Source organism: Raphanus sativus, chromosome 8, assembly GCF_000801105.2.
Source record: "Raphanus sativus cultivar WK10039 chromosome 8, ASM80110v3, whole genome shotgun sequence".
In the NCBI taxonomy this organism is placed as follows: Eukaryota; Viridiplantae; Streptophyta; class Magnoliopsida; order Brassicales; family Brassicaceae; genus Raphanus; species Raphanus sativus.
This window is the reverse complement of record NC_079518.1, coordinates 143,360-158,327: the sequence shown is the minus strand read 5'-3', so window position 1 is coordinate 158,327 and position 14,968 is coordinate 143,360. Positions and strand designations below refer to the sequence as shown.

Below are 14,968 nucleotides of genomic sequence, written 5' to 3'. Positions count from 1 at the left end.
GTGGTCGAGTCGTCAAGGAGTTCTATGGATCTTCAAAGAACCTGAATTGGAATTTGCACCATATAAGATTTTCACACACGTGGTCACTGAGGCTTTCACATTTTCTATTTGGGGAATGATTTACCATTTTTTATACTGGTGTAAGACAATAGCTTAACACAACAACAACAAAATATATTATATTTACCTCTGGTTTTGGGAAAAAAAAATGAACTGCTCAGAAATTTCAACTACACAATATATATATATATATATATATGCGTATTGGCTACAGACAAAAATTGTGGGAATGTGAAAGATAATATTAGTAGAAAAAGGTTAGGTTTTTGCGAGAATGATATAGGAAACTTCCTAAAGGACATTGTCCGAGTTCGTTTCCCTTAAATAATGAAGATAAAATATATATATATATATATATATATATATATATGCGTATTGGCTACAGATAAAAATTGTGGGAATGTGAAAGATAATATTAGTAGAAACAGGTTAGGTTTTTGCGAGAATGATATAGGAAGCTTCCTAAAGGACATTGTCCGAGTTCGCTTCCCTTAAATAATGAAGATAAAATATATATATATATATATATGCGTATTGGCTACAGATAAAAATTGTGGGAATGTGAAAGATAATATTAGTAGAAAAAGGTTAGGTTTTTGCGAGAATGATATAGGAAGCTTCCTAAAGGACATTGTCCGAGTTCGTTTCCCTTAAATAATGAAGATAAAATAGTACATTTGCAGTTTTTGTTCTTGTAAACCATGCCATGACTACTAAAAAAAATCAATAATAATAATTCTCATTTAACATTACACTAAACAGAATTAGAAACACACTCAAAGTAACTAGAGAAACCTCATACAAGAAAAACATAAAGAAACCCATTAATTATTTAATGAAAACATTGGAGTTGGAGTTGAACTAGGTCTTAAGTAGCGACCCAAAACTGCTGCTGCTTCCAAGTAGTAAGCATTGGCTTAGGCTCACGACCATTCTCCTTGCATCTGCTGCTTAATATGCTAAACTTTTTATTTCCATTTTGACCCTCTAAGTTCTCAATAATTTCCTCCTCTGTTTCTTCTTCCTCGTGAGTATGCCCAAGAAAAGAGCTTTCCTGCGATAAAGAGAGACGGAGCCTTCCTCCACCACGTTCCGCTACGAAGTTACGAGCCGGAGACGAAACCCTAATTGCTTGAACAACAAGACGACCATCTTCTCCTAGTTTTCTTACCATACGAGTGTACTTTGATCCTTTAACGAACTTCATCGGTGGCGGGAATGATTTCTTTGCAGGCAAGGCAGTGTCTTTTTCTTCTTCTCGAGTTTTTGGCTGAGAAGGAACCCTAGGAGTGTGGGTTGCTTCAAACGCAAGCAACAACAAATCGTCACCACTCTCGCTTCCTGTTTCGGTCCCAAGGCTCTCAGTGCACATCTCTAAGCTTTTCTCACTCAGCTTGGAAACAGAGCGTTTCTCGGCCGGGTGAACATAAGCTTTGTCCTCTACGTTTCGGACAATGGCAGTGATATCAGACATAGACTGAAGGAAACTCAGTCCACCTTTTTGGGTGAAACTTTCGTTTCTTTCACTCTTGGTGACAATTTTATCAAGCGCTTGACATATAGCAACTGACATTTTTGGTGTTCTTCAGAAAAAAAAACAGAGGATCCAAATGAGAGTTTATAATTGTTCTTGAGATCTTTCAGTTTTTCTCGTTGGTTGGTTTTGATCAACGGAAAATTTGGAGAGAAAGAGATTGATTTCTTGTTTGAATTAAAAGAGGTAACTAAAAGGAAAGAGGGATGAATGTGAAAGAAAAGAGGGAGGTATGAACAAGTATTTATAGTGGTGAGTCCACTTGCCATTGGATTCCTATTGGCTTTTATTATTCCCAGCTCCATCTTAATTGCATGAACATATATATCAACTGGTTAACATACCGTACAGTTTGTGCTAGTTCATATGCTAAACCATTACTCCTCTGTGTTTGGTCTAACGGATATTATCCTGTATATCCATAAGTTCATATCATTTTGTAATAATATGTAAACCAATAGAGTCGGAAGAATGGAATCATAAGCGCTTTGCTTGTGTTTGTATTTAACAACTAATTAACATATCCTTAGGGGAAAGCTTAAATGAGAAAAACAAAATATGATACTTAAACATAGAAGATAGACATTTTAAACATTTTTTTCTGTACCCCTTAAACGCATATTCGTCCTATTAATGGCTTTTACACTTATCTTGATTTTTAATTGCCCAAATATCTTTGTATATGCTAAGTTAAAGTTAAAACACATCATTATTTTATTTAAGTAGGATTAAAAAGAGACTAAAACTTGCATTGGTTTAACAGGTTATCCTCACCACAAATCACATGTTACAAAAAATGATTTGAACTTGGAAATGAATCACAGAATTAAGCAAAAGAGAATTCAAAATGAAAACCAAAAAGATTGATATTACCAAACTGCCCTTATGGAAGAAAATTTCGAAAAATCAATAATTGAAGAGAAAGAAACCACAAAAGGCAAAAGATTCAAGTCCACAACCACAACCTTCCTGGGACCTTTAGCTACACTTGCAACTGTAATGCCAAGTGACATAAATCTTAAATATAGTTACAAATTTAATAACGAGATTGTCTTCTTTTATCCAATACCAAACCAAATTTCAACTGTATTCGCGGTTTTTACAGTGTATATGCTTCGAAATTTTGCAAGGAGTAAGTCCATAATCAAATAAAAGCGGCAACATACTGTTACCAATCAATAGTATATGTCCGAACCCTTGAGATTGTGTTTCTGAGTTTGTAGCATCTATCAATATGAATACCATATTGACAGTTTCCTAACACTTGTTGGTACATTATGACCAGATTCAAAGAAAAAGGGAAATACAACATGCGAAAACGGAGAGCTATCTTCTTATGATTAATCTCACATCTCAAGTGTAAATGAATGATTTCAAAACATGTTTGCCCTGTAATAGAAAACTTATGGGGATATGTTCCTATCTTTTACGTGTTTTGAGAGCACGAATCAATGCTCTCGGGTTAGAGATGATCGTCTTATAGCCTAAGCCCATAGGTTCTCAAAGAAGTAACAAATGTAGGGTCAGTTAAAGAACATAGACCATAAGCATGTCTCATACCAATAGAGGAGATCAGTAGTGACGTCTATTAAAACTATTTAGTTAATGGAACCAGAACTTTAAAAAGCTATGGGTAGCAGAAGAAGTTTCCATTTCAAGTGAGGAAAACTTTTCAAATCTTCATGTGTTGTGAAAGCAAAAGTTGTTTGGTAATGAAATGTCGAAGAAAGCTTTGAGATGAAACGTGAGTAGTAACTTAGTGCTAAGTAAAGTTATAGAGCAGAATCTGTACCTTATTTCTCCCTGGCCATATAAAATTTCGCATTCGCCAATAGCTATCTACCTTATTTTCCTCTAACCAATCAGAGGAAGAGAAACTTTGAAACAAGAACCAAACCAAAGTAGGCTTTCTCTGCATCATCACTCCACTTCTGGCCCCCAAATGAAAAGGACAATCCAAAGCTAGATCCTTTCAAGTTTCTTTGTTTTTTAAACACAGTACTAATTGTTTTTTTTTGTTAAGTCTATTTTAACTTTATAATCTTTAGCAACAAAGGAAGGTGGAATCTATTTCATGCTTACACAAAAACATGGCAACTGGAAATTTTATTCTCTTTCCTAACTTTTGACTATACTTAATAATATTCTCTCATTGTTTTATTAAAATAATAATCAAAAGGTTTGGTTAGCAAGCATACATGTCATTAGTTAAAGCCTTTTGACTTCGATTAGAGCACTAAAAGGAGCCTATGAGGAAGCTTTTATATAATGTTAGTCCAACGTTAATTTTAATAATTCCCATTCCCACTATTAAGCATTAACTAAGGTTTATACCACTAATTCTGGACTTTCAAAATTTCGAACCAATCCTAACCTAGAAAAGAAAGTTATGCGCTTTTATCTTTAGAAATTATAGCTAGCATATGCTGAGGATTACTCCCCATGGAAACCTATACTAAGAGTTTTATACATATTCAATTCACTTAAGTCAAAAGATCAGTACATTAACAACAAAGTTAGATGCTCTATGCGGAAAACCGATTGCATATGAATGAATTCAACCTATTCATGTACTCCAGAAGAATATAAAAATCCTAATAGAAAAAACGAGTCAACTAATATACTAACCTGTAATGTGAGGTACATGTGCAGGTCAGAGAGGAGCTTCCAGTTTATCCATCCACTTGTATCACAAACAATCTGAAAAGAATTACAAAATATAATACAAAAGTGCATGCCCATCTACTGAATTCGCATCCAATAAAACTGACTCCATTTCACTCGTCGAAACTGGTTGGTCTTATTCAGTATGATAACGCATACACTTGTCCCCAGTGAACAATGTCAATGACATTTTGTTGGGGCAACTAAAGTCTCATCTTAATACATGAAGGTTATCAATTTCAACTTTTAGCAACTGTAATTTACTCCTAATATCTGATAGTTCTTTCTGGATGCCTAAAAGCCGATCAAGTCTTAGCTGAGCTTCTTCTCGGTAAGGCTTGGCAACAATATTCACAAAGTTTACTAGATTATTCGTTGCTTCTGAAAGATCCTTTTGCATAGCATCTTCGAGTTGTTGAGCCAACGCATCAGCCACTTTATTCACCTTACCAATTATAGCTTGCCTTCGATATGGGAAGTTTGCTATAGCCACATACCTGCCATATAGATTGTGTTATATACAACTAATAGTTTCTCTAAAACATCATAATATCTCACTGGCTGCAAGAAAAAAATACACTACGTGATACAAGAAAGCGCAGTAATGAGACGATGGGAAAGAAGAGAAACTCGGAGAAGTGTTACCCTCCAGCAGAGCAAAGGCCAAGAGCAAGAAGATCTTCCAATGTGGTGGGTAGTACTGAGGTTAGAAGTGATGCAGAAAGTCCTGCAGCTCCAAGCCCACCAACTGTCACAAAGAACTACAAAAAAAAAAGAGCAAACAAAATCATATGTCAAAAAAGTCACTTGATTGCTTGTTGAAGAATCTAACAAGTATCTGGATGAACAGATAACCCAATAAAACAATGATAGAGATCAAGAAAAGAATTTAATACTCGAGACTCACCACTTCACGAATATCTTGTTCCAACCGTTTTGATGTGGTTCCGGCACTCAAGTTCTGGATGGTTTTCAAGCTGAATTTATCAGTTTTCCGAAGCAAGTCGTACGTGTCTATGCCCAATTGAGTTTTTGAATTGACATATTTTGGCCATTTGTTTTCAAATGACTTCAAGGAAAGACTCCCTTCCCGGGCAGTATTTGATTGTAGCCATTCAGCATATTTTCCAAGTAAGTCCTGCAAACAGTTAAGTGTTAAAAATAGAAGTCTTAGTCACTAGCCAGACACCAGTATCAGGTCAAAACAAGACAAGATGGATACTACTTAATTTATGCATGAATACTGAATAAAAACTATATCTCAGATGTTGTAGTATATGATCTTTGGAGTAACAGACTTACTTGAGCATTTGAGAGTGCTGGAGAGAGTATTTCCCCATTAACTTTGGATGTAGCCGCTACAGAGGCTGAGTTTTCCCCTTTAAAGACGTAAGAGATCGCAAGATCAAGGCTTGATAGTCGCAGGGTAGATTCTATTAGATCAACAACTTGCAATCTGGCATTATCAATCTGCAACCAGAGGATAAAACACCCGAAAAATCCAAGTTAGAACAATCCAATTTCCTCCTGCGTGATTCAACAAGATATATCTAATAGAATTTATACCAGCGACAAAACCTGCCTTCTCCAAGATATGCTCTCATATTCCATCGTAAGAGCGTATTCTTTAGCATGATTGATAATCTTGTCTGCTGAAGCCAAATCTTCCCTAGCAGCTACGCAATCTTGTATCACAAGAGATTCCACGGAAGAAAGAAGACGCTCTGCAATTGCAATAGGCGTCTCCAATTTAAGCCTTATTCTCTCCATCCCGGTGGCAGTTGAGCTATCTAGGAAGCTGTACAGAAATTTCTCAAGTTCAATGAAGCTCTGGGTTCTCCAATCAGAATCCAAGACCTCTAAATCATCTCTGCCTACCAAAGATGCTGTTGAAAGTTTCGCCTCAAGAGCAGACCGTGCGGACACAGGATACAATATCACATTTTCTGTATTAAGCAACTTCTGCGTATTTTCTTTAACAAACGAGATAGCTTCCTCAAGCTGCATCATAAAAAATCAAATCGTAGTCAACAAAAACCCAAGACTACATAAACTATCAAGAGACATAATCTTGTTTCTGATAAACCTCACGAGTATCACGGTAGATATCAGATTTATTCAGGATAAACACGAATTTCTTTTTCCACTGCTGGGTATACCGGAGAAACGCAACCTGACAAACACAATGACATGTATATTAGCCTACAGAAAAATAGTGACAGCAGGAAACTGACGAAGTAGAGAGTTTAACATAATCATTAATATTGTTAATCTTAGTACTAAATCGATATATGCAGTTAACCTAGTGACAGCTTCCCCTTACTACACAAAGTGTTGATGGTGTAAATATTTAACCAGCTACTACTTAGTGAGATACGTATCGAGTAAAACCAACAATAACTAACATGCCAGGCAAACAGTAACATCTACCTCACTTTCAGTTAAAGGACGGTCAGCAGAAAGAACGAAAACAAGCAGATCTGCACGTGGAACAAATTCTTCTGTAAGACGTTGTTGCCTTTGAAGGATCACATTAGTCCCAGGTGTGTCAACGATATTGATCTGTTCGAAAAGAGAACAACACAAATCAATTCCTCCAACTAATTAGAAAATTCAGGACTGGGATGGCAGAATTTTGAATGACTCACATCCTTAAGTATTGGTGCAGGAAGATAGCAAATGTATTGGCCGTCTGGATGCCTTTGGCAACGTTGTTGCTCCTCAGATTCTAAATCAGAGTAGCAAAGAAAAGTGATTTCATTGGTGGTGGGGACTACACCCTCTTTGAGATATCTCTTCCCAAGAAGTGCATTGATAACCGTTGATTTTCCGGAGTTAAATTCCCCCTAGTACCACGAATTCCAGTAAAATGCTTATCCATACAAAAACCATTTTAAATCATAAAGGCTAATTGTCCTGCTTAAAACCCCGAAGCAGAAATATAAAGAAAACTAGTTGGAAGCCTCTAGAAAACCCATGCAGTGTTTCAAATTTTAAGCAAAACATGCTGATAATTTCTGAACTCTTCTAACAACTAAGTATCTAAGAGAACAGTATACTCACAAGTCACAAGAATACGAGAAAATAAGTCCTTGAGCAGAGAATACAGTTAGGAAGTATGTGCATTGTCAAAAAAAAAAGAAGTATGTGCATTGTCTAGCAAAGATCTATATCGACTACCAAGTGCTGGCAGAAGTGTATAGCTAAGAAATGTTTTTTCATGAATATAGAGCTAATACCAATGCATATCCCTGGAACCACAATTTGACGGAGTTGAGTGCAGAATTACCACTATAACCATTAAAAATGGCTCATCAATCCGGGAAGCTGCATCGACCAGAAGGGAGACTTCTTCCATCTGTTATTAGAAAACAGTTCAAGACGCAAATTTAAACCATGTTATATTCGCAAAAAAAAAGATCTAGTCTAGAACAATCTCAGAAAAATCGACTACCAAATGTTGTAAATAAAAATCACCAGTGGGGCCGCCTTCTGGATAATTTCAATAGTCTCCCTCAACACTGATTTCTCCATTTCTATAATTTCTTTCTGCTTGTCCTCTAATTTTACGAAGCCAGTAGCATCATGTTTCTCATGCAGGTCACTAGACTCAACCAAGGGTGTTTCGTTCTCGTTAACATAAGAAGTTCCATCAAGAAACAGGCGAAGAGCAACATCCCTGGAAGAACGCAGATCATTCAAAGATACAACGAAACCAGAGGCGCCTGACTTCATCAGTAACTGCAACTCTTCCTTAGCTTCTCCTTTGCTTCTGCACGTCACAAAAATGGGGATCTTCACGCTCTTGAGCAAAGAATCAGCCAATAAACCCACTTCCTGTTGTTGTTGAGCTTCAACAAGTATAATGAAATCAGCACCCTCGGAGGTAGAGGCAGTTAGAGCAGAATCAACATCCTTCACAATCCTAGCCACCAGAGGGAGAAGGACGGACTCAGAATTGGATCCCATCAAAGTGTTTCTCGCTACTATCGCCGGAAGACCTGTACAATACATACTAGCATTGGTTAAACAGAACAGAACTGAAATCGAAATCGGAATCGAAATTAAAATTAAAAATTAGCTTATACTACCTTCGTCGGAGAGAGCAACACCACTGGCACCAACAGCGGCGGCGATATCAACGCGTTCGGAGATCAAGAGGTAAGCACGGCCCTTGACAAGTGATTTCAGCAAACAAGCTGCCTCGTAGAGCTTACCGGCGTTAACTCCACCATCGAGCACCACGATCTGTACCGATTTGGCTAACGCACGGTCGACCAAATCAAGAGTCTCGTCTCGATTCCCGCTCATTACCTCATCCGCGTCGAGGCGGAGGAGCAGACCGGGAACAGCGAGCTCGGGACGCTTGTAACCGCCGGGATAAAGAGTTCGCGGTCTAGAGGGAGAAGTCTGATCGGCGGCGGATTCGTGCGAAGCGTTTCGTATTGAGAGAGAGGAGAGACGTTTTTGACGTGGAGGAGAAAAGGATGATAGCCGACGAGGGAACGGAGGAAATGAAGCGGAGATGAGTAAGGGTGACGTCACACATTGCTGGTAAGAGAGTAGACTTCTCATCTCATGGGTGAGAGAGAGAGAGAGATTTCGTCTTGTGTTTCTGATTAGTTTTCTTATCTCTTAAAGAATCCGTTTCGCCCATCACAAAACTATACCAACGGACCGCGCAATCAAATTGAAAAAAAAAAAACAAATTAAATTAAAAAATTTCTTTTAATGTAAATACAAAAACATGACAAGAACAATAGGATATAGTCTTTCGACTTTTATAGACTTAATCATATTCTAGTTCATCAGGAGCGAGTGATGGGTCTCTTGAGAGGAATCACAGACTTTTTATCCACATCTCTTTGATAATGCCTTCCTCATATCTCTGTGTATTCAAAACCATTTGTTTTAGTTAAAATTCCTAATGGCAACGAAGAGGAAAGTAAAGACTAGAGAGATTGAATCAACAAGCCTCTTTTTACCTAGCCCATCCATCTTCCTCCCCTGAATAATAGCGTACAACCCTCCTATAGATTATGTACCCAAGCTGCCAAGAAAAGAGAGAGAGAGAGAGAGACAGCTTTAGAACACATGGGGATTTATGTAAGTTCTCGTATGAAAAGTTATATGAACTATCATTTCCTTTGACTACAGTACGTTATGAGTTTCTAATTAATTTCATGAGAGAACTAATAGTTTACCTTTTCATACATCTTGATGGCTGGTGTGTTAGAAGCAAGCTCTCACGAAAAAGATCCACAAAGTAGGGCCTTATCACTGTTATCAATACAGAACATCAAGTCAAGAGTTTTGTTCCTTTCAAAATGATCTAAATATCTCGAGTTTCACAAAAATAAGTGGTCTCCTTTGGAAATCAATATCAACATACTATGGTTTCCATCTTCTATTATTCAACCATAACGATCCATATGAAAAAAGAGAAGACTAAAACTGGGAGGTGCTTTGTTAAAGTTAAGGACTTACATCTTATCACTGACATCTTCGAGAAGGTTCATAAGTTTCTTTGCGAGTTGCTGCCTGCGATACTCTTGGAGAGACAGTGACGGCTGTTACATGACCATGCCATTGTTTCACCCCCTGCCCTTCTACTTTACCCATAACTGAAACCATACCAAAATATATTACACACTGACATTTAAAATTAATCCAGGCTGGGCAAAAGAGATGACATCGCAAAGATTCATTTAAAAATAGCTCCTCCACATTCAAATTCAAAAAAAAAAAAAACAGTTTGATCCAGTCAAGTAATAGGGCACCAAAAGAACAGAACATCACAAAGATTCAGGACAAAATATTACAAGATGTTTTGTACTTGCAAGAGAAAAACAGGTGAAGCCTCAAAAATAAATTCACATGAAAACGAAGAGAGAAAGTGAAGATATACATACTATAGCCCATGACCTTCGGAAACATGAAAATAGTCGGGCCATCTCGCCAAGTAGGTCATGTAAAAGGACATGTTGAACTGTTCCAATTAACTAAAATAAATCAACCAGTGACAAGTACGAAGAATAATAGAAGAAGAAGAATGGATTACTGTTTCAGTGAGGTGGTCTAGATTCACGGAGGTGAAACGGAGAAGGTCGTTGCAGCTGAACGAACCTACGAATCGTCGTCATCTTCGCTTCTCTTCCCTGGATGAAGAAGAAGAAGAACTACGAAACACATTAAACAAACAAATAGCTATTTTAAAAGGGCCAATTAGAAATCTAATGAAGCCCATATACATTTGGGCTTAAGACAACGATTACGTCATTATTATATACTTACTTGTTTATTTGAATGAGAAAAACTATTTAATTATCATCATTCTTCACCAATCAATCAATCTCCCGACCAATAGAACCACCCAATCCTCGGCGGCGTTCGATTCGATTGAAGAAAGCTTCCGATGGATCTGCTGAGGCAAGAGATTCTGAAGAAAAGGCAGAGTCTCTCCGAGGAATCTGGTGGCAAGAAGTTCTACAAACGATCCGAGATCGAGCAGAAGAAACTGCAGAAGCTTCGCGAGGAAGAGCGACGCGAGCATGAGCTCAAGGCCCAGCGAAGAGCCGCCGCAGAAGCAGCAGCTAGCGGCGGTGGCAAATCATCTACTAATTCATCCGCCCCTGCCTCTTCTACAACCTCCGCATCCACCAAATCGGAGTCGTCAGCAGCTGCTATCTCCGATTCCAAATCCCTAGCCGACGAGAAGAACATCGAAACCCTAATTCTCCCGAGGCAGGAAGTGATTCGTCGATTGAGAATCCTCAAGCAGCCGATGACTCTCTTCGGTGAGGACGATCAGGCGCGTCTCGATCGGCTCAAGTACGTGTTGAAGGAAGGCTTGTTCGAGGTCGACAGCGACGTGACCGACGGGCAGACGAATGATTTCTTGCGTGACATCTCTGAGCTGAAGAAGAGGCAGAAGAGTGGGATCATGGGAGATAGGAAGAGGAAAGGTAGAGATGAGAGAGGGAGAGAGGAAGGTGAGAGAGGGGAGACTAGGGATGGTGAGCTCAGTAGTGGTGGTGAGTCTAGTGATGTTGATGCTGATAAGGATCTGAAGCGTTTGAAGTCTAACTTCGAGGATCTATGTGATGAGGACAAGATACTTGTGTTCTACAAGAAGCTGTTGATTGAGTGGAAACAGGAGCTTGATGCTGTGGAGAACACTGAGAGGAGAACTGCTAAAGGGAAGAAGAATGTTGCCACTTTTAAGCAGTGTGCTAGGTACCTTACTCCTCTCTTCAACTTATGCAGGAAGAAGGTAACAAACCAAAACCTTTTCCTTTTATTAAAAGTTCTTGTTTGGGTGTGAAACATTGTCGGTAATGAGATCATTCGTAGACTTGTTGTGTGAACTTATATAAGGTAGCAAATTGTTATGTAAATTATCTATGTTCTAATCGAATATTACAGAACTATGTTGATCAAACTTAATGTTACTTAGTTTGGAAAGGAGCATAAATGCACAAACGAGCGTTCAATGAGTCCAATGCTACATAGACATTTAAGACGTAGAATCGCAAGTAGCAAAATCTGTTTCTTTACTTTCTCTATAAGAATGCTCCTTGAATTTGTCATTGAAGCCTCTTTTATCTGCATTTAGTTAACTCTAGAAGATTTGGTGCATAGCAAGTTTGTCCATTTCTGTCTTGTTAGTGTTAGTTTACTATTTTTTATTTATGAGCTCTCATGTACTTAAAAGGTTTCTGTGATGGCTTACAAATTGCAGGGTTTGCCATCTGATATCCGTCAAGCTTTAATGGTGATGGTTAACCACTGCATAAAGCGGGACTACCTCGCTGCAATGGATCACTACATCAAACTAGCCATAGGAAATGCACCGTGGCCCATCGGTGTGACTATGGTTGGGATCCACGAACGTTCTGCGCGAGAGAAGATTCACACCAACAGTGTTGCTCACATCATGAACGACGAGACCACTCGAAAGTATCTCCAGTCTGTTAAAAGATTGATGACATTCTGCCAACGACGTTACCCAACTATGCCTTCTAAAGCCGTTGAGTTCAATAGCTTAGCCAACGGAAGTGATCTACAGTCGTTGCTCGCTGAAGAGAGGCATTTTGGTGGTGATCGTGCACAAGTCTCGGAAGAGAGACTCCGCCTCATGCCTTCTTCTCAGAACGACAGCTAGTGTTACATCTTTGCTGTTATAAATCCTTCTCAGATACTTATGAATGGTTGACTCTGTTATTGTTTTCTTATATAGTATCTTCTCTAGTCCAGTCCATGTGGTAGTTTGTTAAAACCGTGAGAACAATGTTTGAATTTGCATTTTCGAATATGTTTTTGCACCAACAAAAAAAAAAGAGTTGCAATGATAAAAGATCACATAACAAAACATTAATCAGAAGCCAGAAAACAGATCAGCAAATTGTAATCACTGTGTGGTTTTCTTATCATTTCTGTTGTTTTTCCTGAACTCTCTATTCTCTTCAGAGTATTGCTTCTTCATCAAGAGGCTGGACATTGCTGCTCTCGCAGCTTCTGCTGCAGCACTCATCACACTCTCTTCTATTGAAAATTTACCTTGCAGATGCTCCAACAGTTTTGTCCCTCCAGGAATCTGCTCATCTTCAAGGATTGAAGATAGTTCAGTTTCAATGCACGAGATGAGACGAACCCTTGTATAACCAGGATGGTTTGAACCATTAGAGGCGCCTGATACTATCCATAGTGACCTTGTAGATGTGCTAAAAGATATACTTGTTGGGATGAAACTCTCTCCAGGGATTTTAATCACCTAAAAGATATATATTACACAGTTAACTAGTGGTTCATTTTACATGGGTTTGTTAACAAGTGTCGTACCTTTGTAATGGAGAGAGTATGGACTGATAAATCACAGTTTAGCAATACTATTCCTTGAAAGCTGCGTTTTACATTAGTGGAAAGTAATCAAACATCTGATATCTTAAAAGAAACGTACGCATGCTTTAGAAAGAACAGACTTGCCTTTGAATAGCTACTGCTGCAAGAGAAGAATTTGGTAGTGCGCATATGTCGGTAACTGTGACTTGCGTCGGCTCACTTTCATTAGACTCTAAATATTTGACCTTCGATAAGCAAACATCAATTTAAAAAAGAACCGATGGATTTCTCTAACGCATGTCAAAACTAGATAAAAAGAGTTCCAAATGACAAATTGAGAGAAGAATGCAGGATTGAAATGTTTACCATTGGACTAATGTTACATGTGTCCAGAAGAGACCCAGATGTAATATCCCACAGTCGAACCTAAAAGGTTTCAACATCAGTAGAAAGGAGTCTAAACTATACATTAATAGAGACTTTAAAGATCACTTACACTTGAATCTCCACTTCCAGACATGAGGTATCCTTGAGTAAGCTCTAGATTCTGAACAAAGGCTATGCAGGTGACGAACCTATCAAAGGTTTAAGACAAAATGATACATCAGCTGTTAAGTAATCTGCATTTAATTACCTCATTTTAATTTTCTAAACAACACTTGACCACTCTCCAAGAAACCAAACTATATGAAACGAATAGGAATTTGTTGGAATGAGATTACATGTTGTTGCTTTAAAGTCTCACTTACTCTGTATGTCCAAGACAAAAGCTCTGTATTTCATGAGCCCCTTGTAGAGGCTTCTTAGGAAAAACTGTCACCTGTGATGACAAACGTAATCAGTCACTATAAAAGCAATCAGAACAAGAAAGGCACGAGACAGTAATTACTAGTGGACAAGACAAGCTTACCCTGATCTTAAAGTCCCGATCTGCACTAAGAATATATCGACCATCTGTGGAAAACTCCTATGAACAAGAACAGATAAGAATGAGTGAGAAAATAAAGTAAAACTTGAGCTTATTGAAAGAACAAGACCCTCCTTGACAAAACTTGATCTTACCAGGCTAGTAATAATACTACAATAATGGCCAAACAATGGCACACCCTTCTTGCTAGGTAAAATTTGACCCTCATTGATCCCATCCAGCTGGACCACCCAAACAACACCAAACTTGTCCGCATAGCAAACATATGAATCATCGCTGCATATAGCAACCGCGGTAACTCTCTTTTCAGAAGATCTGTCAATATATAAGATTATGCAATTTGAAGGTTGATTTTAGTTAGAGAACATAGAAGCACAATTGTTAGAGCCAGGCTAATCTATAATAATAGTTACTAAACTTACATGGTGGTAAGGCAATGCCAAGAGTCAGCAGACCAAATCTTAACGAGCTTGTCATCTCCTGCAGATGCAAAAAGCTTCCCATTTGCACCATATCTAATACATCTAATGGAATCTTTATGAGAAGGCCCCTCAGATTCATCCACCAAACTAACTGGACGATTCTCTCTGGATTTAAAAAAAAACAAACATTTAGTGAGATAACCAAAACATTGCTGATATTCAAATTTTAAATCATTTAAATCTAAAGATATTAGATTGGTGATTCTAGTTCATCGGAATTTGAAGTAATCAGTGAGCTTACATAAGATCGAATACACGAAGATCCGATCCGACAGTGACAGCAACAGACTTCTGAAATGGATGAACGGATATCAATGCAGGAGCAACCTCGAGTTTGGTCTGCTTTTCTCCATCTTCGATATGAGATTCTTCTTCCATTGTTACACACACGGTAGAAAGTGACGTTAGGGTTTAAGCAGTCTGTTATAAAATGACGTTAGGGGTATTTAAGATTCAGTC

The 14,968-nt window shown here is 38.2% G+C and overlaps 4 protein-coding genes and 1 pseudogene across 4 annotated transcripts; 1 reads left to right on the top strand and 4 right to left on the bottom strand.

Moving 5' to 3' along the window:
* Positions 1-777: 777 nt before the first annotated feature.
* Positions 778-1,890, bottom strand: LOC108821016 (protein FANTASTIC FOUR 2-like). Its single transcript, XM_018594062.2, has one exon. The coding sequence runs from the start codon at positions 1,631-1,633 to the stop codon at positions 929-931; it is 705 nt and encodes a 234-aa protein (XP_018449564.1). The 5' UTR covers positions 1,634-1,890; the 3' UTR covers positions 778-928.
* Positions 1,891-4,375: 2,485 nt separating this feature from the next.
* LOC130499167 (probable transmembrane GTPase FZO-like, chloroplastic) lies at positions 4,376-8,833 on the bottom strand. The gene is made up of 11 exons (XM_056993132.1): positions 8,350-8,833; positions 7,736-8,259; positions 7,548-7,616; positions 6,907-7,104; positions 6,689-6,820; positions 6,345-6,431; positions 5,825-6,259; positions 5,561-5,728; positions 5,166-5,396; positions 4,904-5,019; positions 4,376-4,755 (listed from the first exon to the last, which is right to left on the bottom strand). The coding sequence occupies exons 1-11, from the start codon at positions 8,831-8,833 to the stop codon at positions 4,470-4,472; spliced, it is 2,730 nt and encodes a 909-aa protein (XP_056849112.1). The 3' UTR covers positions 4,376-4,469.
* Positions 8,834-8,952: 119 nt separating this feature from the next.
* Positions 8,953-10,401, bottom strand: LOC108822732 (N-terminal acetyltransferase B complex catalytic subunit NAA20-like; annotated as a pseudogene).
* A 177-nt stretch (positions 10,402-10,578) lies between these two features.
* On the top strand, positions 10,579-12,513 carry LOC130499168 (uncharacterized). Its single transcript, XM_056993133.1, has 2 exons — positions 10,579-11,531; positions 12,000-12,513. Exons 1-2 carry the CDS (start codon positions 10,674-10,676, stop codon positions 12,420-12,422), a joined length of 1,281 nt encoding a protein of 426 aa, XP_056849113.1. The 5' UTR covers positions 10,579-10,673; the 3' UTR covers positions 12,423-12,513.
* Positions 12,514-12,539: 26 nt separating this feature from the next.
* Positions 12,540-14,936, bottom strand: LOC130499169 (uncharacterized). Its single transcript, XM_056993134.1, has 10 exons — positions 14,751-14,936; positions 14,450-14,614; positions 14,162-14,342; positions 14,010-14,066; positions 13,849-13,919; positions 13,596-13,674; positions 13,466-13,525; positions 13,244-13,344; positions 13,100-13,160; positions 12,540-13,031 (listed from the first exon to the last, which is right to left on the bottom strand). The coding sequence occupies exons 1-10, from the start codon at positions 14,885-14,887 to the stop codon at positions 12,669-12,671; spliced, it is 1,275 nt and encodes a 424-aa protein (XP_056849114.1). The 5' UTR covers positions 14,888-14,936; the 3' UTR covers positions 12,540-12,668.
* Between the last annotated feature and the right edge of the window lie 32 nt (positions 14,937-14,968).